Below are 27,972 nucleotides of genomic sequence, written 5' to 3'. Positions count from 1 at the left end.
GGGTCAATGGCCTAGGGGTTTTTTAGAGAAGCTGATTTGCCTGCTTGAACGCTGAGCAAATGATCGAGTACGGGGGAAAGTTATATCTCTGTTCCTCTAACTCTCTCTCTCCCTCTCTGTAGCAGCCACACACTCATTTTCCCATGCACACCCCTAACCTGAGATCCCAGAGCATCCCAGGGACACATCTTCCACAGGGCTGCTGAGCTGTGATTGTCTTTATGTCTCCCGGTAATAAAAGGTAAATTCCATGAGGGTAGAGACTATTTCTCATTTTCACACCCTCGGGATTCCCCATCTGTGGCACAGTTGATGTCTGCAGCATACCTGTCCCAAAAGGAACAGGCAATGTGATCTCAAGGAGGATGACATCCCCACAAGAATACAGGCTCATTGAGCAAGGGATTTAGATCTGTTTGCTGAGAACACAGCCAGGTTATAGTATGTGATCAATAAATTTACACTGAATTAAGAACGAACTGAGAATGAATTTAGCTGAGGAAGGTCATGAAAATAAATCTGATTAGCCTTAACACTGATGGAGCACTTCTGATGCACCAGGCTCTGTCCAGGTGCTGGATTGTGTATGTAGGAATATTTGTGGAGACAATTGTCTATATAGCATCATGTTAAAATTTTTATTGAAAATTCAATTGCCTTTTATTATTACAGAGTATGCACGGCAACAGGATACAGCTAAGCTTTTTTTTTTTTAATCTAGTATCTGACAGACATTTTTAAATTACTAAGTTGTATTAATCTAAACCTCTATCACATCACCAGTAATTAATACTACTAGTGAGGGTTCCCTCAGTAAATTCCTATTAGCCTTAGGTACAAAGAAGTGTTGTGCTTCACTAAATCAGTATGGGTTTGTTGTTTTTGGGGGAGGATTGGGTTTTGGGTGGGTTTTTTTTTTGCATTATATATGTATCATGTAACTTAAATATTTCTTTTTTTGCCTTGGTTGCCAAGAAACATAGAATAATTAATGCTCAAAGTAACATTAGTTTGTAATAACCTATTTTATTACATCAAACTGCCTTGTGATAGCAACACAGAAAAATATCTTTCTTGTAGGGGGAAAATAGCTGAACCTGATTTTTCTATTTCTTTCAAAAAAGAAAACCTGCAGTTATGTTAAGTTTTCAGGCAAAGTTCCTTCAGTTGCTTACATTTCTACATATCTATTTGCCAAGATTTTCAGGTTTTTCACATAGCTAGGCAATTAGGATAAGCCTATTTTTTGCGATTTGATAAAATAATCTCTTGATATATATATATATTTTTTGTGGTACGCGGGCCTCTCACTGTTGTGGCCTCTCCCGTTGCGGAGCACAGGCTCCGGACACGCAGGCTCAGCGGCCATGGCTCAAGGGCCCAGCCGCTCTGCGGCATGTGGGATCTTCCTGGACCGGGGCATGAACCCACGTCCCCTGCATCGGCAGGCGGACTCTAAACCACTGCGCCACCAGGGAAGCCCTATCTCTTGATACTTAAACAAGTTTTATTCCAACTAAATTCACATATTGTAAAGTTTCTACATTATGAAAGTCTCTCTATGAAGTGACCTTACATATCTATTTTCAGAATGACTGTTGTATCATACACACTTCATGTTTATTTACATTCAACTCAATTATAATTCAGAAGTGTACATCATTATTTATCCCTGAGGACTAAAAACAGCTATGTTCATTTTTTTTCTGGTACGTTCTGCAGAACAGTTTAGAAAACATTGTTTACCATGCTGTCCTCTGCCCTTGTATACATTTATCTGAGAATTAAATACCAGTAATAAGTTGGTCATAAATGAATAGTATAGGTATGACTTGTATGGCCCATTATTTTATATATTTATTTATTTTCTGTATGCGGGCCTCTCACTGTTGTGGCCTCTCCCGTTGCGGAGCACAGGCTCCGGACGCACAGGCTCAGCCCATTATTTTTTACTCTTGGTTACCAAGAAGCTCAGAGCTACCACTGATAAACAGTGAGGATATTGGCCGAGACCGTTAGCACACTTAGATTCTTTTCCTTCTCAAGGCTTTGATCTTGTATTCTAACAGTCTAATTTTACAAGTGTATTTCTTATTCAATCTCAAATTCCTTTTATAAGTAGGTAAGGTATAAATAAATGCATAAATATCCAGTAGCTGGTTAGTTACTTTGTTATGTTATTTAAAACATCATCTACTCCAGTAAAAGAGCCATCAGGGTCCAACTACTCTCTAGTTAGTGGCCAATAGGTCTCTGAAAGTTTGCTCTGCAAACATAGCTCATGGATACTCATCATATTTTTTTAGAGAAAGCTGAAGTCAGAGAAGCTGAGTGATGTAATCAGCTAATGGAGAAAGTACAGGGTTCGGGGTGAATAAGAGTTAAGCTGTTTGTACTATATTCTAGCCAGCAAATTGCTGAGCTACAAGTGCCTCTGTGAGCTGCAAACCCAGCTGTGTTTTCTACTCTCTGCACTACAAGCAATAATAAAGATGAAGAAATTGTTAGTTAAAACCCGTCAAAGATATTAAAGATGGAAGTTATGTATCCAATTACAAGCTCATCCTTCTATTTCTACAAATAAAGTAAATGAAGCAATGCTGATTACTACATATAAGCATAAGAAAATAGAAGTGGCAAAGAGGTGAAGCAGCCTAAGTCTCTAAGGAAAACATTTTAAGTAGTTTGAGCAATACATACATTTCATATGACTTCAGTACAAATTAAAATTTAGCTACTTAGAGTAATGTATATGCATATCGCTTAAAATGAATATAGCTCAAGCAACAGCAGCTATGAGACCAAAATTCTAAGGAAAAAAACCCATATTAATGAGGACTATCAAGATATCTAGCAAATTCTGTCAGCATGACAGAAAGCATCCCAGTCCTTGAAACAGGATGGCAGTTCCTACCATCCTCTCCCCTGAAAGGAAAGAAAGAGATATTGGCTTTGGCTGGGGACAGGGTAACAAACCAAAGGTCTAAAATATGCTAGGAGATGTATGTATTTCCCTGCATGGAAAAAAATATATATAGATGCAGCCCTGCCTGGTATCCCTAGCTCTCCTAGTAGATTCTGAATTCAATGAATACAGTTGAAATTAGAGCAGACCTAAGGAGGAGCTGAAGACACTGTGAAGGCCTCTTATGTTGCTAGAATTCAGACTGATGCTCTAATAATTATGTCACTCAGAAATAAATATAAATCTACCAAACATGAAATGTTAAGCAGAAAAATATTTGCTTCCACTGAACTTGGCTTCAAGATCCTCACGGCAAACTAACAATTAGAAGTCCAATTTCGATCCATTTCCTGGACTATATTTTTTCATTGCTCCCACTCACCATGAATCTGAGAGGTCATATAAATGGCTGTAATCCCAAGATTCTCTGTTGCTTGTTGAAAGATATGTAGGTGCCTATTTGAGGATTTAAATACCTAAGCATTTTTCCCTGTGATATTTTTCTTTGTGGGAAGTTTTTTTGTTTTGTTTTGTTTTTTAATGAGGCCTTATGGGTACCCAGATTTTGTGAATCTGCTACTAATTATGTAGCCTAGACCTATATACATGAAATAAAGAACAACTCTAGAATTATACACAGCGTAAGCTAGTGTGAAAGAATGTATGCAGTTTGGGGTGAACATAATAGATATAAGAACTCAAAATAAAGAAAGATCATTGTTGACTGGAGATGGGGTAAGTAGGTTTCAATTTGAAGTTTAAAGGAACTAAGGTAATACTAAGTGAATTTTAAGAACAGGAGGAGATATTAGTTCAGCAGAAAGGTGGCATCATGAATGAAAATAAGAAAAGTTCCTGACGAGGGAAGATATCATAGGGTCCTACCTGTGTAGGGTTTGCTGACATGATTAGCAAAGAATAAACTACAAAATTAAAAAGGAAGTCCATAGCAGTTGAATAAGATCCTTGATTGCCAGAATGCTAATATCAATTTTGTAGGATTCTATAAATCTTCCAGAGTACCTTCATTATATAAAAATATTCTCAGCACACATGCATTTTTACAAGAAATTATTCCCCCAAACTCTTCTTGAGTGTCTACCATAGCTAGGTATGTACTTGACACAGGAACAGAAAAAAATAACTGTGCACAAGGATTTACACTCCAGTGGGGAAAAATATCATTAATTTTATGATATTCGATGATAATGATGATAACAGTAAAATATTTTTATTCAGTTTTTTATTATAATACTTAAATTATAAAATACTAAATTTTTAAAGTGTATCATGTCCTACTCATTCATTCACTCATTCATGCAATATTTGTTAAATGCCTACAATCAGGGTCATTACAGTTATCAAAGATGTTGACTCAATTCAAATGATTGTAATTCATTTCATATAAACACATAAGTAGATACCACACAAAATCCTTACCAATATTCCCCAAAGAAGTTCCTTTCTCTAAAATATCTATGGTGCATAAGTCATTACCTCTGCCTGGAATGTTCTCCCCCTTCCCCCTATTCTTCAAGATTTAGTTCAAGTGTCACCTCTTCCATGAATTCCCTCCTGACTCCTAAGGGAAGCGTGTCTTGCGCACACCTCCATTTTAACCTAAGTACATTCAGTTATAATGACTTATTTGTCTCCCTCTCCCCGCTCCAACACACACTCAATTGTGAGCTTTTTGATGGCATCTTTATTCATTTTCTATCTTAGCAACTGAAGCAATGCTTGACATAAGAGGTGCTCAATAAATGTTCTTGAATGACTATCTTATAATAAATGAGCCTCAGGTGCAGTGTTTGTGAGTATTATAGTGTTCAAGTGCTGGTGGCTGGCTGAAGGTCCAGCTACACAGGTCTTTTATTCCTGTAAACATGCCAAGCTCACTGCCACTTTCCAGCCATCTGTGGGATGCTCCCCCACACTCTGCACCATTATGTACTGCTGACTTTTGCTTTTTCACTTAGATCTAACTTCAGTTTCACCTTCCCAGAGAAAACCCTCATGATCAGCCAATCTACAACAGCACCTCCTGAGTGTCTTTCATCACACCCTCTTCTCATTCACTGCGTAGGCTGTGTCACTATCTGCTCTCTCTGGTTCGTCTATTTGTCACTGCTCCCAGTCAGAATGTAAATGTCCTGAGAGCTGATCTCTTGCTGGTCTCCTTCACTACTATATCCTAGTATCTAGTACAGTGCCTGACATCTGGTAAAGCACTCAAAAGTCCATGCAACTGAATAAAAAAGGAATGAGAACTTTAGATCCTTTACTCTACAAGTGGCAAACTATGTCTCATGAGCTGCATTTTGCCTGCTGGTGAGTTTTGCTTCGACTGCTCAGTGTTTTACAAATTTTTGAATGAGTTGCCAACTTTTAAAAATTAGGAGCTTTCACATTTTTTTAAATTTCAAAATTCAGACTTTTTGAAATAGTGAAAGAAGAAGAAATTCAGAGCCTACAAGCCCAGGTGGAAAGTCAGAAGAGGTAAGCAACAGGTTTACCATATCACCCCATCGACCCAGCCTCACCTGCCCCCATATCACTCATTTTTGTTTGGCCCTGAAGGTGGTTTGGATTTGGACCCTGATCTCTTCCAGTAAAGATCGCACATGCCCTACACCACACTCACATAACTACTACAAACCCTTCCCCCATGGACCGCTGTTACTACTAAACCTTGGACTATGTCTTTAGAGATAAATTAACACAAGAACTTACCTTTTTATTATTCCTGCATTATGACACGGAAAAATTACATAGTTAAAAGCAAAAACTGAATTCATTATACACTAGAAGAAAATCTAGGTAAGTGTTTAACAGACCTCAAGGTGGTGGAAGAAAACTATCATTAAACATTAAAAAGCAAATGAACCAGGATGAAGTAGACCTAACTACTATGACTAAGATTTATTAAACTTAACTAAAGTTCACTAAGACAAAAATGAACCCCAACTGAAGAATGGGTAAACACATTTTCAAGTAATTCAGAGAAGAAATAGAAATGACCAAATAACATATTAAAAGACAGTCCAGGGCTTCCCTGGTGGCGCAGTGGTTGAGAGTCCGCCTGCCGATGCAGGGGACACGGGTTCGTGCCCCGGTCTGGGAAGATCCCACATGCCGCGGAGCAGCTGGGCCCGTGAGCCATGGCCGCTGAGCCTGTGCGTCCGGAGCCTGTGCTCCGCAACGGGAGAGGCCATAACAGTGAGAGGCCCGCGTACCGCAAAACAAACAAACAAACAAAAAAAGACAGTCCATTTTATTACTAATCCAAAAGATGTGAATTAAAATGAGATCCCTTTTCATCTATCTCATTAATTCATTCAGCAAACATGTGTTGAGTGGTCATTATGTTCCTGACACTATCAACTTGGTGAAGCTTTTTTTAAATGGTAATAATTTTAAGATTCAGTAAGATGACTACCATCACACTGTGAAAAACAATTTTATAATGTGTATCAAGAACCATAAAATAGTTACTACCCTGCAACCTAGTAATTAAACTTCTTGGAATTTATCCTAGGCAAATAGTCAGTGTAGCAGACAAGGATTAATGTATGAGGATGTTAATCATAGCGTAATTTATAATATCAAAAACATTAGAAACCTAAATGTCTAACAATAAAGAGTGATTAAATAAATTATGGTACATTCAAATGATGAACAATTATGCAGACATTAAAATTACATTTTCAAAGACTATTTAATGACATGGGGAAATGCTGATGAAAAAATTTAAAGCCTATATTTAAAAAATAATTTCACATATCCAATGAAAGGGATCCATGCTTTCCTGCCTTAAGAGCCAGGAGTTATTTTTGCTTTCCACAGGCTTGCTATATAATATTTCTCCTCATCTTGAAAAGCACATAACACTTCTCCCTAGGCTTAATTCTAGTAGGTATTGAAATAAAGGGTGTCATTGCAGCATTATTCACAATAGCCAAGGTATGGAAACAATGTAGCTGTCTGTCAATGGATAAGTGGATAAAGAAGATGTGGTATAGATATACAATGGAATCTTATTCAGCCATGAGAAAGGAGATCCTTCTGTTTGCAAAAACCTGGATGAAACTTGAGGGCCTTACGCTTAGTGAAATAAGTCAGACAGAGAAAGACAAATCCTGTATAATATCACTTAGATGTGCTATCTAAAAATGACAAACTCAGAGAAAGAGCGTAGAGTGGTGGTCACCAGGGTTTGGGAGGTGGGGGAAAGAGGGAGAGATATGGGGGTCGAAGGGTACAAACTACCAGTTATAAGATTAATAAATTCTGAGGATCTAATGTACAGCCCAGTGGTTATAGCTAATGACAGTGTATCATAAACTTGAATGTTGCCAAGAGAGGAGATCTTAAATGTTCTCACCACAAAAGAAAAATGATATTATGTTACTGGATTGGGTGTTAACTCATGCTATGGTGGTAATCATTTTGCAACATATAAATGTATCAAATCAACATGTTGTAACACATTAAACTGATACAATATTATATGTCAATTATATCTCAGCACAACTGAGGAAGAAATGAAGCTAAACTAAAAGTCTTGGAAAAACAGAAATCGCTACATGGAATCAAAGAAACAATACAACTTATATGTTAAACTTAACCTAAAGTACTGAGCAATGTTCTAGATTGCAGGCAGCGATTGTTCTATAGAAAGACAGGAATAAAGAGAAGGAACAGGAAGAAAGCAGAATATAAAAGATCAAAACTAGAGCAGACAGAGGAGACAGAGACACATGAGAAGGGCATGTGGAGGACAGAAAGTCTAAAACGGACACACAGCTGAATTTTAAGGAAATTCTCTGCACGACACTATGGTATTAGAACTTAAGAAATTCCCTTTTTTGATGTATTTATAGTTCTATGTAGATCAGACAAGACACTTACAAGAAGCATTATTTTTTTCTTGTAACACCAACCACAGGAAGGGCCAAAAGGATGTCATGGTGGAAAAAGCAGAACTACCTCACTACCATGAAAAGAATAACAACAAAAATTGAAAGTCTGAGGGCACCAAAATAAACTGTCTGTACAAAAGATGATTATAGTAAAACAAGGAGGAAGTTGAACCTCAGTTTTGGAATTACTGAACTGTGCAAAGGCAGAAATCAATCTGCATGGTCATTAGCACGCTGGAGCCAAACGATTCTGCATTCGCGATGAAAACAGCCAAACCTGGATGCAAGAAAACTCTTGGAGCACAGCTACATGGCTACTTCTGAAGCAGTGTTCACAACCACTGTCTTTGGCATTTGTGTCTCAGTATGGGGGCTATTTGGACAACAGGTTCACAACGAACTCAGCAACCATCTTTGGCCTCCTAAGAAACCAGCACAATATGCTGGCCTAGAGAAAGCCAAAGGAGTCATTTGTGGAACGATCAAAAGAGCACAGCGGGCTCTCTTCTGGGTGAAAACTGAATTTTTCATTAAAATTGGTGGGAGAAGTCACCTCACAGAGAACACATTTACAAAGTGGCAAGGCAACAACTTCCTGTGTCACTGGAAGAAAGTGAGCAGACCTTTGCTTAACTACACTGCTGGTTACATATACTGTTGCATATATTTTGCCATTCCTGTCCTTTCCTTGAGTTCCTAGAAGGGACTCCCATGGACTCTCGTTTCATGTTTACACTCTTACAATTTAACCACAAGCCCTTAAGTATTCAGCAATTCCGAACCTCCTTCTTCCCCTCACTCAGTCTGACATTATCTCTTCCTGAAGACTGGCTTTATTTATGTATCTCTATATTGTACCATCCCAGCTCTGCAAACTACCACTTTTCTAACATTTTGGTTTTCAGAAATTCAGAAACCTCTAGACAACCATTCAGACCATTTTCACATCCACTGTTTCATCTCTTCATTTCAGTAAGTTGTTTTTAACCCCTTGTTACTTTTTTTTTAACTGCTTCTGAATTCCCACTCCTTAGACAATTCCACCATCATCGTTGAATTCAATCTGTTCTCTCCTAGCAGTTTCATAAACTCAAATCCATCAAAATCATTGACCTTATGCTGTCTTCATTTTAAACTTCTTTCACATTTTAAATCGTAATCTTTCAATCCATGACTAGCACTTGCATCCTTTATCCTTATTCTCCACTCTTCTCGACCTTCACCTTAACCTGTTTTTTTTTTTTGTGGTACGCGGGCCTCTCACTGCTGTGGCCTCTCCTGTTGCGGAGCACAGGCTCCGGGCGCGCAAGCTCAGCGGCCATGGCTCACGGGCCCAGCTGCTCCGCAGCATGTGGGATCTTCCCAGACCGGGGCATGATCCCGTGTCCCCTGCATCGGCAGGCAGACTCTCAACCACTGCGCCACCAGGGAAGCCCTTAACCTGTTTTTAAAAATCTGTATTCTCTACTCTTATACTTAATCCGCTTAAAACTGGACTGACCTAACACAGGTCTTTTCTTGACGTTGATCTTTTTATTGTTACTCATATTATAAGTAGTAACATGAAACTGCATTTTTAAACTTTTTCTTCATGGGTGTGAGGTGATCTGGCTCCAACATCTCCTCCTCTATTTGTTCTAGGTCTGACTTGGCTGGTCTGGTTGTTCATTTCCCACTTAAAAGACACAGGGTCAGGTCTTGCTCGTGTAGCTGGGATAACCTTTCCAGACAGAGCAACACTAGCTTTCAGTCAAAAGGACATGGGTGGCTGTATTCCCTGACTTCCTTCTTCTAAAATTTATTACTGCTCATTCTGCCCTTCTCTTTTTTGCTGTTTTCCTTCCACAATGCTACAGCTTCTGAAATAACTCCTTGATCATGTACCCATGCTGTGTCACTGTATTTCTATATTCATTCTAGAAACCAATATGATTTTAATTCTCAGTTCGGGCTCATTCAGACTCATTCAGACTCTGGACAGTCCTTCTCCAGCTTGATTCAATGCCTGTCACCCAATTTCTTTCTCCCTTCCGTCCTCCCTTCCTTTCTTTCTCTTTGTTTTCTTTCTTCCTTCTCTTTCTTTCTTTCTTTCTTTCTTTCTCTGTCTCTCTTTCTCTATCCCTCCCTCTTTCTTTCTTTCTCTCTCTCTCTCTCCCCCTCCCTCCCTCCCTCCCTCCCTCCCTCCCTCTCTCTCTCTCTCTCCCTCTCTCTCCCTTTCTTTTCCACATCCTAAATCTCTGTGTTCTACTTCCTTCAGTGTGCCCTTCACCTTAACTTTCAGTTCCTCAATAACTAAAATTCTCTCTTGTCTTCCTAGCTATAACCCATGTGCCCTCACCTTCTTCTGTTCTATCTGTGCATTTCGCTACACTGTGAGAGACCTAAAAATCTTCTCAATGGTGCAACTATATTACAAAATGATACCAGCTTCTTGTATTAGTATCTTTTAGAATTTGACTCCTCCCTGAATTTTTTTTTTTTTTTTTCCGGTACGCGGGCCTCTCACTGCTGTGGCCTCTCCCGTTGTGGAGCACAGGCTCCAGACGCGCAGGCCCAGCGGCCACGGCTCACGGGCCCAGCCGCTCTGCGGCATGTGGGATCTTCCCGGACCGGGGCACGAACCCGTGTCCCCTGCATCGGCAGGTGGACTCCCAACCACTGCGCCACCAGGGAAGCCCTCCTTCCCTGAATTTTTTGTAAAAATTATATTCATGGTTACATACATTAGGGAGTTATACAAAGGACAGAGAAGGGCAATAACTGTCTAAAAGAGGAAACTTTTAACACCTTAAACTCACAGAGTGCTGTATGTCTATTACATCTCAATAAAAGTGGAAAAATTTAAAAACTAAAAAGATTAATCTACTCAGAGTCTTACTTATATCTACCAATGTTTGTTCAATTATCTGGTAAGATGTACAGGGAAGCAGGAAAAGGAAGAGATTGTCAGTGGGAGAAAATGACTAGAAAGAGAGATTGGGAACGTCTAGAAGTCTGGACTTCATGCTGTAAGAAAATGAGAGCTATATGGATAAAATCAAGTGGGCATATGTCATTTCAATTTTTTAACTTCTAAAAACTCTGCATTAGGAGATGCAAATTTAAAGCTGATCTTCAGGTTAATGAAATTAAATTTATCAAATAAAATTTATCAAGCACCTGTTTTCACAAGTTACTATAAAATAGAAATGGTTTTCCTTCAAAAGACTGTAAATTTAGCCTTATATTTATTAGAAGTCCAACAAAACCCAGTTAGAGGTTGTCACTTTAGAGCTTCTGCAGGACACATGCCAACCTACAATTCAAAGAGGCCAGAAGCCTGTTTTGACCTGAATGCAATCCCTTACTTCATACTCTCTATCTTCTCAGTAGCCTCTTTCCTCTCTCCTTCAAGACTTCCACCTGCTGCCAAGGTTTACCTATTCCTCAGGCTCGGACATGGGATAGTCTCCTCCCTGCTGGCCCAGTTTTTGGTACCAAGTATCGTTTTCTTGTGGACCAGCCCCTAGCACAGCCCTGGAGGCACCATCAGGCATTCCGGGAGCTTTTTCTTTTCCTTGACCCAGAGCAAGGAAGGCAAGTGCTGAAAAAATGGAGGGACCAGAACTTGAAAATATGATAGCAAGCGTTGACACAAGACATGATTGATAAGATTAGCAAAACAATATAAAGATATAAAATGTGACACCTGATGGGCCAGAATATAGATATTGTGTCCAACATCTTTTGGGGAAACACCATCATCTCCGCCCTCATCACCCCCATGATCGCATTCCAATCCTTGGTTATAGGCATTCTTCACCACATCCACCTATCAAAAAACAAAGGGGAACAAGAAGGCTTGAAATGCCACAAACAACATGCATTTACATCATCTATGAGGTGTAATTAAAACTTGGAATGCTTCCTAAGACTTGAAAAGTATAAAAGAATTCTAAATGAAAACAGCCTAGGAAACCATCTGTATTTAAATGAATATGGAAGTATTTTCCTACAATATTCCCTGTTTTCTTTGTGAAATTTGGCTTTGGTTTTTTAATGTTGACTGTGCCAGAGTTCCCATCAACTGGGAGATGTTGGAACCCTGATAAACATCCATTATTTATTAAGGGCCCACTAATAATAAGAACACACGGTGCTAGACACCATTCTCTGCCCTGAGGACCCAACAGTGGATACAACAGAGTATCTGCCCTCAGGGAACTTACTGTCAGCAAATCAAGAGGCCAACACAACTGTGAGACACTCAGCAAGCATAGGGCAGGGGCACTAACTCAGGCAAGAAGTAGATGATGGGATAAAAATGTTGTAGGCAAAGGAAATGGTATTTTCAAAGGGCTATTGTGCAGAGATATTGTCGAACGAATATATAACTCACCGCTCCATTTAAGCATAAGAATAAGGAACGCCTTGCTCCTCTTAGCCCACTGCCTTCCATGGATGGAGTTTTTTGTTTTTGTTTTTTGCAGGTCCTATGCTCTCATTAAATGTATGTTAAATCAAACTGCATCTTATCTTTCTCTTTATCTGCCTTCTTTGAATCCATCCCTTACTATTAAAGAGAGCAAAAGAGTGCCTTCACAGGTTTCCCCATAGCACCAACAATGGTGTTTATAAGACTGGGACTTAGTCATTGGGGCACTGGCTTATACGGTTCGAGAATGTTCTCAATGCTTTTGAAACCCAATGATTTTAAAGCATGGTGATATTTCTTCATAATTTCCATGTCACAAGTGAGGAGGAAAATGTAACTTCTACAATAGGAAGACACACTAATGATCTCTGTGGAATTCCCAGCAGGTCTCCACACAGTTTCCTCTAGGCTGAGTACTGTGTAACATTTTATGAATAAGAACAATTACCAAAGAGATTTATTTTGTTTTTATTTTCAGAAAGAGGTATAAATCAAATTTTTGAGGGGTACAAACATTTTTATATACCTTCCTCACCTATATTCCAATACAAAAACTAAAGCAAAATTTTTTTCTGGCAAAAAATAATTTGCAGATAGTTTAGGCAAGTGTGAAAATCTAGTTAAGAAAAGCACTTAAAGTGGATAAAGCCAATGAAGAAATCAGGACCCAAATCACACAGGCCTTCGCTATCATGGGGCTTCTGAGGTACTTGTAATAGCAGGTCTTGATGTGCCATGGTGCCTTGGTAGAGCAGTGAAAGCCAGCAGACATTTCCCCTGACATGCACACTATAAATTATCACTTTTAGGTTACACATTATTAACACAGCTTTCAAAAGTTTTCTTACCAGTTCTCTGGGTCTCATGTTAAATAGAATTCTTTCTGCATTCTCACTGTCATGTCTACTTTCCATGATGGCCAGCAAAAGCTTGGAGGCATTGTTCTAGAGATACAGATTGAGTTGATACACATGAAAGGTCTATTTCATGGATTAATGATCCCCTCAATTTGTTTTAATTGAGATTATCAGGACTATTTTTTTTTTAAATCAAGCAGAATTTTAAACTGCTAATTTAGTTTGGCTTATTAACATTTTAAAATAGAGTATTTTACTTTATTGTTAACACAAAATAAAAATAATGAATATGAGAGAGATGTTACAAAGGATATTTTAAATATTGGTGAAAAGGAATTTTAAACACAAAATTGAGTTTATATATAATACATTAAAATCTAATCATATCTTCCTTGACTATTTCCTAAATAGGCATTTCTATGATGAAACTTTAACAAGACACCAGTATCAACGACATATTCCACAAAAATGGCATATAATTTACAAAGAATTTAGCATAATTGTTTTAACACGAAACATTAACACACACTAGCAAATCAAAATTTTAAATAAATTTGAGCGATAATTAGTGAAAAGTAATCTATAAAATTCTAAATTCATGAGTTAGAAACAAAATATTTATTGATAACAGTTTACTAGTCTCCCTACATGGTAGCATATATGCAACATTTTTACCATCTGGGTTGTAGAAGAATAATACTTTCTATTTCTGTTTAACAGAGAATAAAAACAGCTTATGTTGTCTTTGGTGTTTTCTAATTTAGTTTATAAATATATTGTCTCAAACACGCTTACATATTGAAATCAGAAATGTTTCTGATACAGCCAATTTATTACCCAAAACGGGTACAACATAGTTATACACCATCTTGCAACGCAAAGTACAATATCCTCGAAATTTGGAATGATGTTTCTTTTTTTTTTAAAGTCTTTATTGAATTTGTTACAATATTGCTTCTGTTTTAAGTTTTGGTTTTTTGGCCGCAAGGCATGTGGGATCTTAGCTCCCCAACCAGGGATCAAACCCGCACCCCCTACACTGGAAGGTGAAGTCTTAACCACTGGACCGCCAGGGAAGTCCCTGGAATGATGTTTCTTTATACTGTGTTTTCAATAGCACTGCCCTAGAATTGTGGCACACTGCAAGATGATAAACACGACCTGGGAGATATTTCTATAGTGTTTTTGTAATATTCACTTAGATAAAAATCTCATCCTCCACACACGCAGAGCCAAATGGCTCTAAGATGCTTCTTAGTGACTCAAAATTAACATCTTACGGGATGAAAACTTAAATTGAATCAGTTGTTTGGTGATGCAGGCATTCACAATACAAATTTTGTTAAAGTTGTGCAAATTAATTACACTGGATATTTTTAATACCAAATTCTACCCAACTATTTTTCTTTCAGAAATACAGCCTATTGATTAAATGGCTAATATTAGTAACGATGATGATAATGTGATGGTGATGATGATACCAACGTCACTAACCCATCCTAAAAAGATGTTAGGATTTTGTGGGAAAGGTAGCATTATTTTTTCTGTTCCATTTTCAATTTTTACAGATTTGCACTAATCCTAAAATTCCTTTTTTATAACCTAGCATCCCATATAAACAACATACCTAAAAAAATAAGGCTCCAGTGTTAGTGGAGAGCTTAGATCCTTAGAGCAATATTAATTGACCCCATAGAATTGAAAACTAAAACCCTGGCAACGCTAACAGTACTCTCTAATGAACCTCACTCAGCAGGCCCAATACGTAATAGCTTAAAAATACATCCAATTTCAGAATGCTATTGGCAATACGGTATTTTTTCTGACCAATCTTTTTCATACTATGTTGGAGGAACAGAAATCTTGCAAATGACTTACTGAAATTTGAATCAGTTTGAAAGTACAAGAGCCTATATATGCTTAGAAATCAAATTCATGTGTGTTAATAGAGGATTTTCTTCCAAAGGAAGCTGGAGTCCTTAGAAGAAAAACAAAAAACAAAAAACCAACAATAGTAACAAAAAACCTACCTATTTATAAATTTAGCACTTTATAGTCCCAGATCAGTTATGAAATATAAATTAAAAGGGACAAGATATATGTATCAGAAAATTCATAAAATGGTATAGCAAATTAGTAAAGTTAAATATACTTAAAATTATAACTGGTTAAGTATAAATTTAAGGGTGGATGGTATAAAATAAAACCTTAACATTTTTAATATGGAATCTCTATAATGTTCTGGAGAATTTATAATTAAAAGCATACTACCTATACCTTCTAAAATTTGCCGATATACTATATCATTCTGTCTTACAAACATTGTTCTCATATTGGCCATTATGTACAAAGCCTCATGGATTGTGTAGAAATGTACACTCACCTCTTTCTTTAAGTAGAAAACTATGAATATTTCAAGTCAAATTCATTCATTTTGTATTTTATACATACCTTGATCTATCCAACTGTCATATTTTGAAAAGGTATATATAAATTATGCCTAGAAACATAAATGAAATTTTAAATGACCCTTTTTCAAAAAAGATTTCCATTTGAATAGCCAAGAGTATCTTTGTACTGTTAAGTCACACCCCATCATTTAATTTAGGTTTTTTTACATAGGTCTGGATTTGTAAATAATCTGTATGCCTATACTTTGACAAATCCTTCAGTATTTTCCCCATTAAGTTATGTCAATTAAGAGTGAGACTTAGGGACTTCCCTGGAGGACCAGTGGTTAGATTTAGACTCTGTACTTTCACTGCCGAGGGCCCAGGTTCAATCCTAGTAGTTGAGGAACTAAGATCCCACAAGCCTCGTGGCATGGCCAAAAAAAAAAAAAAAGAGAGAGAGAGATTTAAAGGTAGAGTCTCTAGGTAAATAAAGAATTTTAAAAGCCTGTTTCTTTATGAATTATGGTTAAAAATGAATTCAAGATATAATAATTTTTTTCTAGTAATTCAAATTAAGCTGTCTGTTATATAGGCCTAGGCTGTTTTTACTAAGTGAAGCATGAAGCTAATTAGGAAAAGGACACACGTTCAATCTACATAAGGATCACCTTCTTTCTAATCTATGAAGATACATACCCAAAGATTATATATATTGCAAATGAAAATAGTTCACTTATCTCTTTGTTTGCTTATTAAGAGCCATTAGCACAATCTCCACATAAGTAGGACATATATATAATATATATTCCGTTATATATCTAAATCTATATTTAGAAACATAATTATAGAAATATCACTTCTATTCTTCTTGGCCATAAATTTACCCTTTAAAAAGTTAAACTTTATTCTCTCTATGATATTGGATCGACCTGTCTTTACAGAAAAATTTTATTTAACCAATGATTTTTAAACCTGTTTAACACTAAACATATGTGGTCTTTAATAATTCATCTCAATTGAATAGCATGCCTTTATATTTGGGATTATATCGTTTCTTGTGTATATTCATTTATCTGTTTCTACTTGAACAAAAAGTTGAAGAAATTTTTTTCAAAATGCCATTGTGCTCCTGACCTCTGATCAATGGAACTGCTGGGAAGTATGCGCATGGTTTAAGTTGAAGCACCTCCTCAAAGGGAGTGTGAAAATGGCTTAGCTTATTTTGGGGAAAAAAATAAGATTCTAAGATATAATAAAAGAAAACAACTTTTAGAAAGTAGAGAGACATAAAACTAAAATGCAGCCCTCCTCTGACATAGTCTCATTAATCGTGACTTGCTAGATAGAATTCTGTAGTCAAGACGACTTAAAAATATATGGGATAGTGAATGTTCAGAACCTTTTCCTCCTCTATATAATGAAAAATAGAAAATAAAAGCAGAAGAAAAACAGCAAAACAAAGTGGCTGCTTAAAAAAACTTCCAGTAAAGTACCCTCCAACTAACATTATCTCAAATCTTATTTGACACTATCAGGAATTTAGCGCTCACGGTGCTTTAACTATCCCTTTCTGCCAATTCATTAGTTGAAAATACGATAATACCTTGCTTTTTACAAGACCTACTTGAAGATTTAGAGTCAACTCTGAAAGGGAGTTTTATATAGAGAGTGTCACTTCCCCCCCCGAATAGTGGATTTACTCTACCTTTAGTTGGAGCACCAGGTCCATTCGATATTTACCAAGAGGGTTTATGTCATTTAGAATCAAAGCAATGATGATATCAATCCCATTAGATTCATGAGTAGCAATACATGTCTAGGAAAAAAAAATGTTTATAAAATAACACTCTATGTACGACATAAGTGCGCTAGAAGCCATGACATAAAATTACAGAATCACCTTAGCCTTTCGACTTTTAAAATATAATTAAAATTTAACTTTGAGATTAAGTCTAAGATAACTCAAAGGTTTAACTTTAACTTATTCTTTTGCATAGAGTCTATTAGTTGATTAGTATTAGCTAAATGGCTTTGTATGAAGAACATAGAGATAGACATTGTATGAAACAGGTATCTTTTCAATGAACCATTTTAAGAGAATTTCAAAAAACAATGGTTAAGTAAAACACTCAGTCACTAAATTTTAATATGCCCTTCATTAGAGGAATTCCTTAAATTTAGAATTTTAAGATCTGATCTATCCAGGCTAAGAGAATATTCCTATTTACAAAAGGAATGCGCCCCTTATGTCCAAGGTTTGTAAGTAAACTTTATTGGAAATGATGTAGCAACTTCATTTATCTGCTACTTAATGCTAAATGAGTAACAAGTGATGCTGTTGATCACTGTGGCAGCAGACAGGGAATACAGGCACCTCCTGATGTTTTGGAGACATCTTGTCAATTATGGTGGTTGAGGGAAAAGGTCAGAAGATTCCTCAAACTTAAGTGATTCACAGAGGAATCTGACTTGAGAAAAGCTTATAAAATATCCTGAGAGGGGCTTCCCTGGTGGTGCAGTGGTTGAGAGTCTGCCTGCTGATGCAGGGGACATGGGTTCGTGACCCGGTCTGGGAAGATCCCACATGCCGAGGAGCGGCTGGGCCCGTGAGCCATGGCCGCTGAGCCTGCGCGTCCGGAGCCTGTGCTCCGCAACGGGAGAGGCCACAACAGTGAGAGGCCCGCGTGTACCGCAAAAAAAAAAAAAAAAAAAAATCCTGAGAGATAAATGTCAGTATTTTGAAGGTTAGGGTCTACTGTGCTAGGACTCCGAATTTAATTCATTTTATAGGACTTGAAAATCAGGAACTTGTGGGTTGGAGTTTGTGGAACTACAGCTTACCACACAGCACCCACTGTCAAGGTGTCTGAAAAATTGAAACCCAGGTAAGATAAATGAGAAAGAGTAAAATCAAGGTGACTCTGAAAGGACCGTTATTTTTCAGAATGGGCTTCGTTTCTCCCTTCATATAAGGAAATTTTTACTCCCCTGACACCCAAGAGAGGTGTTTTCCATCTGTCTTCTACATCTCCGGAGGTTCTTCTGATTGTTAAAATGTTTGCTAAACTTAGAGGGAATCAATTTGCAGACTGTGTCCGGAATTTGCTAGCCACTTTCTTTCTTTCCACACACTTCCAGAGCACGGGGTTCGGAGTAAGTATATTCCCAGAGTATACAGGATTCACGCTATTTTATTATTAATTTCTACTTTTAGAGCTTACCTGATTTAGTAAAAAACCAAGAGTGGAGAATACCTGTTTTCTGTTATACATGATTTTAACCAACAACAAAACCAAATCTTTGAATTTGCATGTATTTCCTTAACTTTAAATCAACAGTTAGGTTTTCTTGTATCGTTGCCCTAGGAGAGGGAAATACAACACAGAGCAAAATCCACAAACTCTCTCACCATGTCACGTGCATATTATGGGGGGGGAAGAAGTATGCCCCTAACAAATTATTTACATCAATAATTGCGTTTTTGTTCTACATACCTATGCATTTACATGTATGTGTGTGTGCATTTTTGTACATATACATCATATAATTCACAATAGAAAAGCAAATTACTTTTTTCACTTTTCTATATTAAGCACTGATATTTGGTCTCAATGGCTTCTTTAAAATTAATATCCAGAAATGTCTGTGACTTGAAAACTCTTCCTTCCAGGGTGGATCCATGCTTGTGATGGTAGCCCTGTAACAACCTGTGTAGATGTGAACAGTCAGTAAATTCCAGGGTGCCCCCCACTTTACTAGTCCAAGTGTTCTACTGTCTACTCCTTCTATGTGACTGTGATATCCAAGAAAATGGAATCAGAGACAAACATTCTGGAAAAAGGAGTCGAAACCTTGCCCTGGAAAATGTAATACAGTTAAAAGTGCACTCTAGACTAAACCACAAGTCCTCAGTTTTTGTTTGTTTGTTTGTTTGTTTGTTTTTGCGGTACACGGGCCTCTCACTGTTGTGGCCTCTCCCGTTGCGGAGCACAGGCTCCAGACGCGCAGGCTCAGTGTCCATGGCTCACGGGCCCAGCCGCTCCGCGGCATGGGGGATCTTTCCGGACCAGGGCACGAACCCATGTCCCCTGCATCGGCAGGTGGACTCTCAACCATTGCGCCACCAGGGAAGCCCAAGTCCTCAGTTTTAAGAATGGCCCTACAACGTACAGATTCGGTTACTCTGAGACTCTGGAACACCACTTGATTTCTGAGTCAGAACCTATTCATCAGCAAAATGGAAGCACTATTACATATTTCATAAGTTTACTGTGAATATGAAGGAGATAATATACACAACCCACTGCAGTGGAGCCGAAGAAACCAATGGGAGTTGATGCCACAAATCCTAGAAAGATTGACTAAAGATGAAAACTGATCAATGATGAAAAAAACGTATTTAACGTTTTTTGATAACTCTGATTTTTATCTGGAATATTTTCATGGGAATTTCCTTTTAAGGTGAAATTAAATTAAAGTATGGCATAGTATTTGTTAGTCCATAATTCAGTCTTTGTATGTTTTGTTAGGAAGGTAAAACTATCTGGCAAAGCAAGAAGAAAGGTCTTTTACAGGCACACAAAGCTTGGCTCCTTCACCAATCTGATCCTTTTGCTGACTGGTCAGAATACTTGTGCGTGAAGGGCTGCTTTCACAGTTACCTGATTTTCATGGCACGGGCCCTGGCAATACTCAGTCAAGCTCTCCAGAGTCTGGTTGACCAGCACTACATTCTTCTCATTGATGTAGAGACCCAAGAGGCCCAGGCCACCCGTCGTACTTCCACAAATGCAGTCCAAAAACTGAAGGGTCTCACAGACAAGGTTGTAATTTGTTTTGTTGTTTTGATTCCTCAAGAAATTCTAAACGCAAAAGAAAGCATACCTGAAGCATTAAAAAAAAAAATCACTGTGATAATTGTTTTTAGTTCTCTCCATAGGAGTGTTTTTCTAACTCGAGAGGATCCCCGTGGTAATGTGGAATGGAATGGCTATTTATATGGAAGCATTTACATTTATTAAATTTCTCCTGGGTTTAAGAAATAAAAGATGCATTTTTTTCCCAAGCATCTATATTTATCAGTATGGTTCATAACAAATATTTCTCAACATCATTGTCTTAAAACTATATACAAAGGACAAAAACAATAGGTAGTAGGAAAAGAAGGAAAAAGAAACTGGAAAGAAATTCATTAGGGAAAGAAGAAATCAAATATTCAACTAAATGATCCCTTATAAACAGTGTAGCTTCAAACAGTAAATGATGCAACCATTATGGAGGGCAACTTGGAAGCATCTATCAATATTTTCAGTTAACATACGACTGCAAAGAGGTTCACTGCATACTGCTTATAACAGCCCAAACTGGAAACCGCACCATACCCATCACAATGTGACTGATTTAATAAATAAATGTACATCCAAACACTGGAATATATTGAAGCTCTAAGAATGAGGTACTTCAATATGTACTGATATAAACATAATCTAGTAATAAGTAATTTAGTAATAAGATATATTAGTAAATGATAAAAGTAAGTGGAAGACCATTATATTGTGTGTGTATTTTTTTAAAGGTTTACATGTACAGATCAGTATGCTTATATGTGCATAAAAATGTCTGGAAGGAAACACAACCTGTTAGAGTGATTTCGAGACCTTGCCCGCTTGCTGACAGATGCGGTCCAGTAGCTGGAGCAGCTGGGGCCCCGCAGGAACTGAGTCGGCAGCCAGCGGGGGGACCCTCTCTAGAACCAAGTCTATCGAGAGATTATGCATTCTGTCCACTCAATGCCATGGATAAGCATCGCCACGGTCTCAGTGCTCCTGCTAGAGGTGAGAGGTTACAGCAAACTATATGACAGCATAGAGGAGTTTCCATATGTATTGCTGAGGGAATAAGAATCTTACCGATCTTCTTTAAAGAACCAACTTCTGCAGAGGGCAGAGAACAGAAGCAAGAACTACAATCCTGCAGCCTGTGGAACAAACACCACATTCACAGAAAGACAGACAAGATGAAAAGGCAGAGGGCTATGTACCAGATGAAGGAACAAGATAAAACCCCAGAAAAACAATTAAATGAAGTGGAGACAGGCAACCTTCCAGAAAAAGAATTCAGAATAACAATAGTGAACATGATCCAGGACCTCGGGAAAGGAATGGAGGCAAAGATCGAGAAGATGAAAGAAATGTTTAACAAAGACCCAGAAGAATTAAAGAACAAACAAACAGAGATGAACAATACAATAACTGAAATGAAAACTACACTAGAGGGAATCAATAGCAGAATAACTGAGGCAGAAGAAAAGATAAGTAACCTGGATGACAGAATGGTGGAACTCACTGCTGCGGAACAGAATAAATAAAAAAGAATGAAAAGAAACGAAGACAGACTAAGAGACCTCTGGGACAACATTAAACGCAACAACATTCGCATTATAGGGGTCCAGAATGAGAAGAGAGAGAAAAAGGACCAAAGAAAATATTTGGAGAGATTATAGTCGAAAACATCCCTAACATGGGAAAGGAAATAGCCACCCAAGTCCAGGAAGCGCAGAGAGTTCCATATAGGATAAACCCAAGGAGAAACACACTGAGACACACACTAATCAAATTGGCAAAAATTAAAGACAAAGAAAAATTATTAAAAGAAGCAAGGGAAAAATGACAACATACAAGGGAATTCCCATAAGATTAACAGCTGATTTCTCAGCAGAAACTCTACAAGCCAGAAAGCAGTGGCATGATATACTTAAAGTGATGAAACGGAAGAACCTACAACCAAGATTACTCTTACCCGGCAAGGATCTAATTCAGATTCGAAGGAGAAATCAAAAGATTTACAGACAAGCAAAAGCTAAGAGAATTCAGCACCACCAAACCAGCACTAAAACAAATGCTAAAGGAACTTCTCTAAGTGGGAAACACAAGAGAAGAAAAGGACCTACAAAAACAAACCCAAAACAATTAAGTAAATGGTCATAGGAACATACATATCGATAATTACCTTAAACGTGAATGGATTAAATGCTCCAGCCAAAAGGCACAGGCTTGCTGAATGGATGCAGAAACAAGACCCATATATATGCTGTCTACAAGAGACCCACTTCAGACCTAGGGAAACATTCAGACTGAAAGTGAGGGGATGGAAAAAGATAGTCCATGCAAATGGAAATCAAAAGAAAGATGGAGTAGCAATACTCATATCAGATAAAATAGGCTTCAAAATAAAAAATGTTACAAGAGACAAGGAAGGACACTACATAAGGATCAGGGGATCAATCCAAGAAGAAGATATAACAATTATAAATATATATGCACCCAACATAGGAGCACCTCAATACATAAGGCAACTGCTAACAGCTGTTAAAGAGGAAGTCAACAGTAACACAATAATAGTGGGGGACTTGAACACCTCATTTACACCAATGGACAGATCATCCAAAATGAAAATAAATAAGGAAACAGAAGCTTTAAATGACACAACAGACTAGATAGATTTAATTGATATTTATAGGACATTCCATCCAAAAACAGCAGATGACACTTTCTTCTCAAGTGCACACAGAACATTCTCCAGGATAGATCACATCTTGGGTCACAAATCAAGCCTCAGTAAATTTAAGAAAATGGAAATCATATCAAGCATCCTTTCTGACTACAACACTATGAGATCAGAAATCAATTACAGGGAAAAAAAAGTAAAAAACATAAACACATGGAGGCTAAACAATACGTTACTAAATAACCAAGAGATCACTGAAGAAATCAAAGAGGAAATAAAAAAATACCTAGAGACAAATGACAATGAAAACAGAACGATCCAAAACCTGTGGGATGCAGCAAAAGCAGTTCTAAGAAGGAAGTATATAGCTATACAAGTCTACCTCAAGAAACAAGAAAAATCTCAAATAATCTAATCTTACACCTAAACGAACTAGAGAAAGAACAAACAAAACCCAAAATTAGCAGAAGGAAAGAAATCATAAAGATCAGAGAAGAAATAAATGAAATAGAAACAAAGAAAACAATAGCAAAGATCAATAAAACTGAAAGCTGGTTCTTTGAGAAGATAAACAAAATTGATAAACCATTAGCCAGACTCATCAAGAAAAAGAGGGAGAGGACTCAAATTAATAAAATTAGAAATGAAAAAGGAGAAGTTACAACAGACACCGCAGAAATACAAAGCATCCTAAGAGACCACTACAAGCAACTCTATGCCAGTAAAATGGACAACCTGGAAGAAATGGACAAATTCTTAGAAAGGTATAAGCTTCCAAGACTGAACCAGGAAGAAGTAGAAAATATGAACAGACCAAAAACAAGCAATGAAATTGAAACTGTGATAAAAAATCTTCCAAGAAACAAAAGTCCAGGACCAGACGGCTTCACAGGTGAATTCTATCAAACATTTAGAGAAGAGCTCACACCCATCCTTCTCAAACTCTTCCAAAAAATTGCAGAGGAAGGAACACTCCCAAACTCATTCTATGAGGCCACCACCACCCTGATACCAAAACCAGACAAAGATACAACAAAAACAAAAAATTACAGACGAATATCACTGATGAATATAGATGCAAAAATCCTCAACAAAATACTAGCAACAGAATCCAACAACACATTAAAATGATCATACACCATGACCAAGTGGGGTTATCCCAAGGATGCAAGGACTCTTCAATATACGCAAATCAATTAATGTGATACACCACTTTAACAAATTGAAGAATAAAAACCATATGATCATCTCAATAGATGCAGAAAAAGCTTTTGACAAAATTCAACACACATTTACGATAAAAACCCTCCAGAAAGTGGGCATAGAGGGAACCTACCTCAACATAATACAGGCCATATATGACAAACCCACAGCAAACATCATTCTCAATGGTGAAAAACTGAAAGCATTTCCTCTAAGATCAGGAAGAAGACAAGGATGTCCACTCTCGCCACTTTTATTCAACATAGTTTTGGAAGTCCTAGTCACAGCAATCAGAGAAGAAAAAGAAATAAAAGGAACACAAATTGGAAAAGAAGAAGTAAAACTGTCACTGTTTGCAGATGACATGATACTATACACAGAAAATCCTAAAGATGCCACCAGAAAACTACTAGAGCTAATCAATGAATCTGGTAAAGTTGCAGGATACAAAATTAATGCACAGAAATCTCTTGCATTCCTATAAACTAATGATGAAAAATCTGAAAGAGAAATTAAGGAAACACTCCCATTTACCATTGCAAGAAAAAGAATAAAATACCTAGGAATAAACTGACCTAGGGAGACAAAAGACCTGTATGCAGAAAACTATAAGACACTGATGAAAGAAATTAAAGATGATACCAACAGATGGAGAGATATACCATGTTCTTGGATTGGAAGAATCAATATTCTGAAAATGACTATACTACCCAAAGCAATCTACAGATTCAACGCAATCCCTCTCAAATTACCAATGGCATTTTTCACAGGACTAGAACAAAATATCTTAAAATTTGTATGGAGACACAAAAGACCCAGAATAGCCAAAGCAGTGTTGAGGGAAAAAAACGGAGCTGGAGGAATCAGACTCCCTGACTTCACACTATACTATGAAGCTACAGTAATCAAGACAATATGGTACTGGCACAAAAACAGAATCATAGATCAATGGAACAAGATAGAAAGCCCAGAGATAAACCCACACACCTATGGTCAACTAATCTATGACAAAGGAGGCAAGGATATACAATGGAGAAAAGAGAGTCTCTTCAATAAGTGGTGCTGGGAAAACTGGACAGCTACATGAAAAGAATCAAATTAGAACACTCCCTAACACCATACACAAATATAAACTCAAAATGGATTCGAGACCTAAATGTAAGACCGGACACTATAAAACTCGTAGAGGAAGACATAGGAAGAACACACTTTGACATAAATCACAGCAAGATCTTTTTCGATCCACCTCCTATAGTAATGGAAATAAAAACAAAAGTAGACAAATGGGACCTAATGAAACTTGAAAGCTTTTGCACAGCAAAGGAAACCATAAACAAAATATAAAGACAACCCCCAGAATGGGAGAAAATTTTTGCAAACGAATCAATGGACAAAGGATTAATCTCCAAAATATATAAACAGCTCATGCAGCTCAATATTAAAAAAACAAACAACCCAATCCAAAAATGGGCAGAAGACCTAAATAGACATTTCTGTAAAGAAGACATAGAGATGGCCAAGAAGCACATGAAAAGCTGCTCAACATCACTAATTATTAGAGAAATGCAAATCAAAACTACAATGAGGTATCACCTCACACCAGTTAGAATGGGCATCATCAGAAAATCTACAAACAACAAATGCTGGAGAGGGTGTGGAGATAAGGGAACCCTCTTGCACTGTTGGTGGGACTGTAAATTGATACAGGCACTATGGAGAACAGTATGGAGGTTCCTTAAAAAACTAAAAATAGAATTACCATAGGACCCAGCAATCCCACTACTGGGCATATACCCAGAGGAAACCATAATTCAAGAAGACACATGCATCCCAATGTTCATTGCAACACTATTTACAATAGGCAGGTCATGGAAGCAACCTAAATGCCCACTGACAGACGAATGGATAAAGAAGATGTGGTATATATATATACAATGGAATATTACTCAGCCATAAAAAGGAATGAAATTGGGTCATTTGTTGAGACGTGGATGGATCTAGAGACTGTCCTACAGAGTAAAGTAAGTCCAAAAGAGAAAAACAAATATCGTATATTAACGCATATATGTGGAACCTAGAGAAATGGTACAGATGAACCGGTCGGCAGGGGAGAAGTTGAGACACAGATGTAGAGAACAAACGTATGGACACCAAGGGGGGAAAGCTGCGGGGGGATGGGGGTGGTGGTGTGATGAATTGGGAGATTGGGATTGACATGTATACACTGATGTGTATAAAACTGATGACTCATAAGAACCTGCTGTATAAACAAACAAAAAAAAAGTGATTTCATGGGGGAATAAACCTGGTGAAAGGGTAAGCAAAGATGGAAACTTTTATTTTATTTTATTACTTATTTTCACAAATTTAATTTACTATTTAATTCATTTGAATTCATTTCTACCATTTATTCTATTTCCTTTTAGTTTGCATTTGTGATTTTTTTTCAATTTTTTGTATTGTGGCAAGATATACATAAAATTTACTCTTAACCATTTCTAAGTGTACACAGTCCGGTGGTATTAAACATATTCATAATGTTTAGCTACCATGTCCATCATCCATTTCTATAACTACTTTCATCTTTGTAAAACTAAAACTCTACACCTATTAACAACTCCATATTCTCCCTCTCCCTAGCCTTTGACAACCACCCTTCTACTTTCTGTCTTCATTATTTTGACTACTCTATCTCATATAAGTAGAATCACACAATATTTGTCTTTTTGTGTGTCTTATTTCACTTAGCATAATGTCCCCAGTTTCATACATGTTGTAGCGCATGTCAGAACTCCCCTCCTTGTTAAGGCGGAATGATATTATATTTTTTGTACACACTCCATTTTGTGTACCCATTCATCTGTTAATGGACACTGGGGCTGCTTCTACATATTAGATATTGTGAATAATTCTAACACTGATTCATAATAAAACAAAACTCTTTTATAAGTAGCATTTTCCAAATTGTTTGATCCCACATTCCTATCAGTAAAATGTTTGATCAGATACTACACATCCACTTCCCACATGGACAGACCACATGGGTCAGGATAAGTGCACAGGCACATATTCAATATCTCCCCTCTGCAAATAAAGCTTCTGGTCTTTTCCTGCTGACAGTTCTGCAGCAGCTCTCTCCAAGTTGTGGTGGGGTGGTCCACAAGAGTCATGGCTTCCGCCATTCATTAATTCCTGAGGGTCTCATCTCCTTGGAGGATATTCAATCCAATTAATATGAATCTACCCTCTCTTACCAATTCAGAACACCTGCACTTTAGATGCTTACTAGAAAACACAGCTTCAAACTCTGCTGTTGCTCTAATACTGGAGTTGTGCTCTTAGACATGACGTCACCATTCATGTGGTTTTTCTATGGTGACATAAGCAGCATGTACAAATGATGCCCAAAACAAAGGGGCCAAAATTCCTAGGCACACCTAAGTTCATCTATTTGACAACAAAAAATGTACCAAAGAAGATGTAAGGCCAGGATTATATTAATTTACAAAGGTATCAACCTTCACTGCTATAAAAAATCCTCTTCCCCAAGTAAATCAATGAAGTTAGAACGCTCCCTCACACCATACACAAAAATCAACTCAAAATGGCTTAAAGACTTAAATATAAGACATAACACCATAAAACTCCTAGAAGAGAACATAGGGAAGATATTCTCTGACATAAATTGTAGCAATATTTTCTTAGGTCAGTC

At 37.4% G+C, this 27,972-nt stretch overlaps 1 protein-coding gene across 3 annotated transcripts in view; it reads right to left on the bottom strand.

Annotated features, from left to right (window-relative positions):
• The window catches only part of ITPR2 (inositol 1,4,5-trisphosphate receptor type 2), a 527,231-nt gene that overhangs the window by 132,946 nt on the left and 366,313 nt on the right, over positions 1 to 27,972 (bottom strand). For all 3 annotated transcript variants that reach the window (XM_079936794.1, XM_079936796.1, XM_079936795.1), the window contains 4 exons: positions 20,213 to 20,413; positions 17,257 to 17,367; positions 13,150 to 13,245; positions 11,576 to 11,698 (listed from right to left, as the gene is read on the bottom strand). In XM_079936794.1, coding sequence (XP_079792920.1) covers positions 11,576 to 11,698; positions 13,150 to 13,245; positions 17,257 to 17,367; positions 20,213 to 20,413 — 531 coding nt within the window. The remainder of the gene's footprint in view (positions 1 to 11,575; positions 11,699 to 13,149; positions 13,246 to 17,256; positions 17,368 to 20,212; positions 20,414 to 27,972) is intronic.

The sequence above is a fragment of the Stenella coeruleoalba genome, assembly GCF_951394435.1.
Source record: "Stenella coeruleoalba genome assembly, chromosome: 11".
Classification (NCBI taxonomy): Eukaryota; Metazoa; Chordata; class Mammalia; order Artiodactyla; family Delphinidae; genus Stenella; species Stenella coeruleoalba.
Note: the sequence above shows the minus strand (reverse complement) of the source record. Positions and strands in the feature narration are given on the sequence as shown.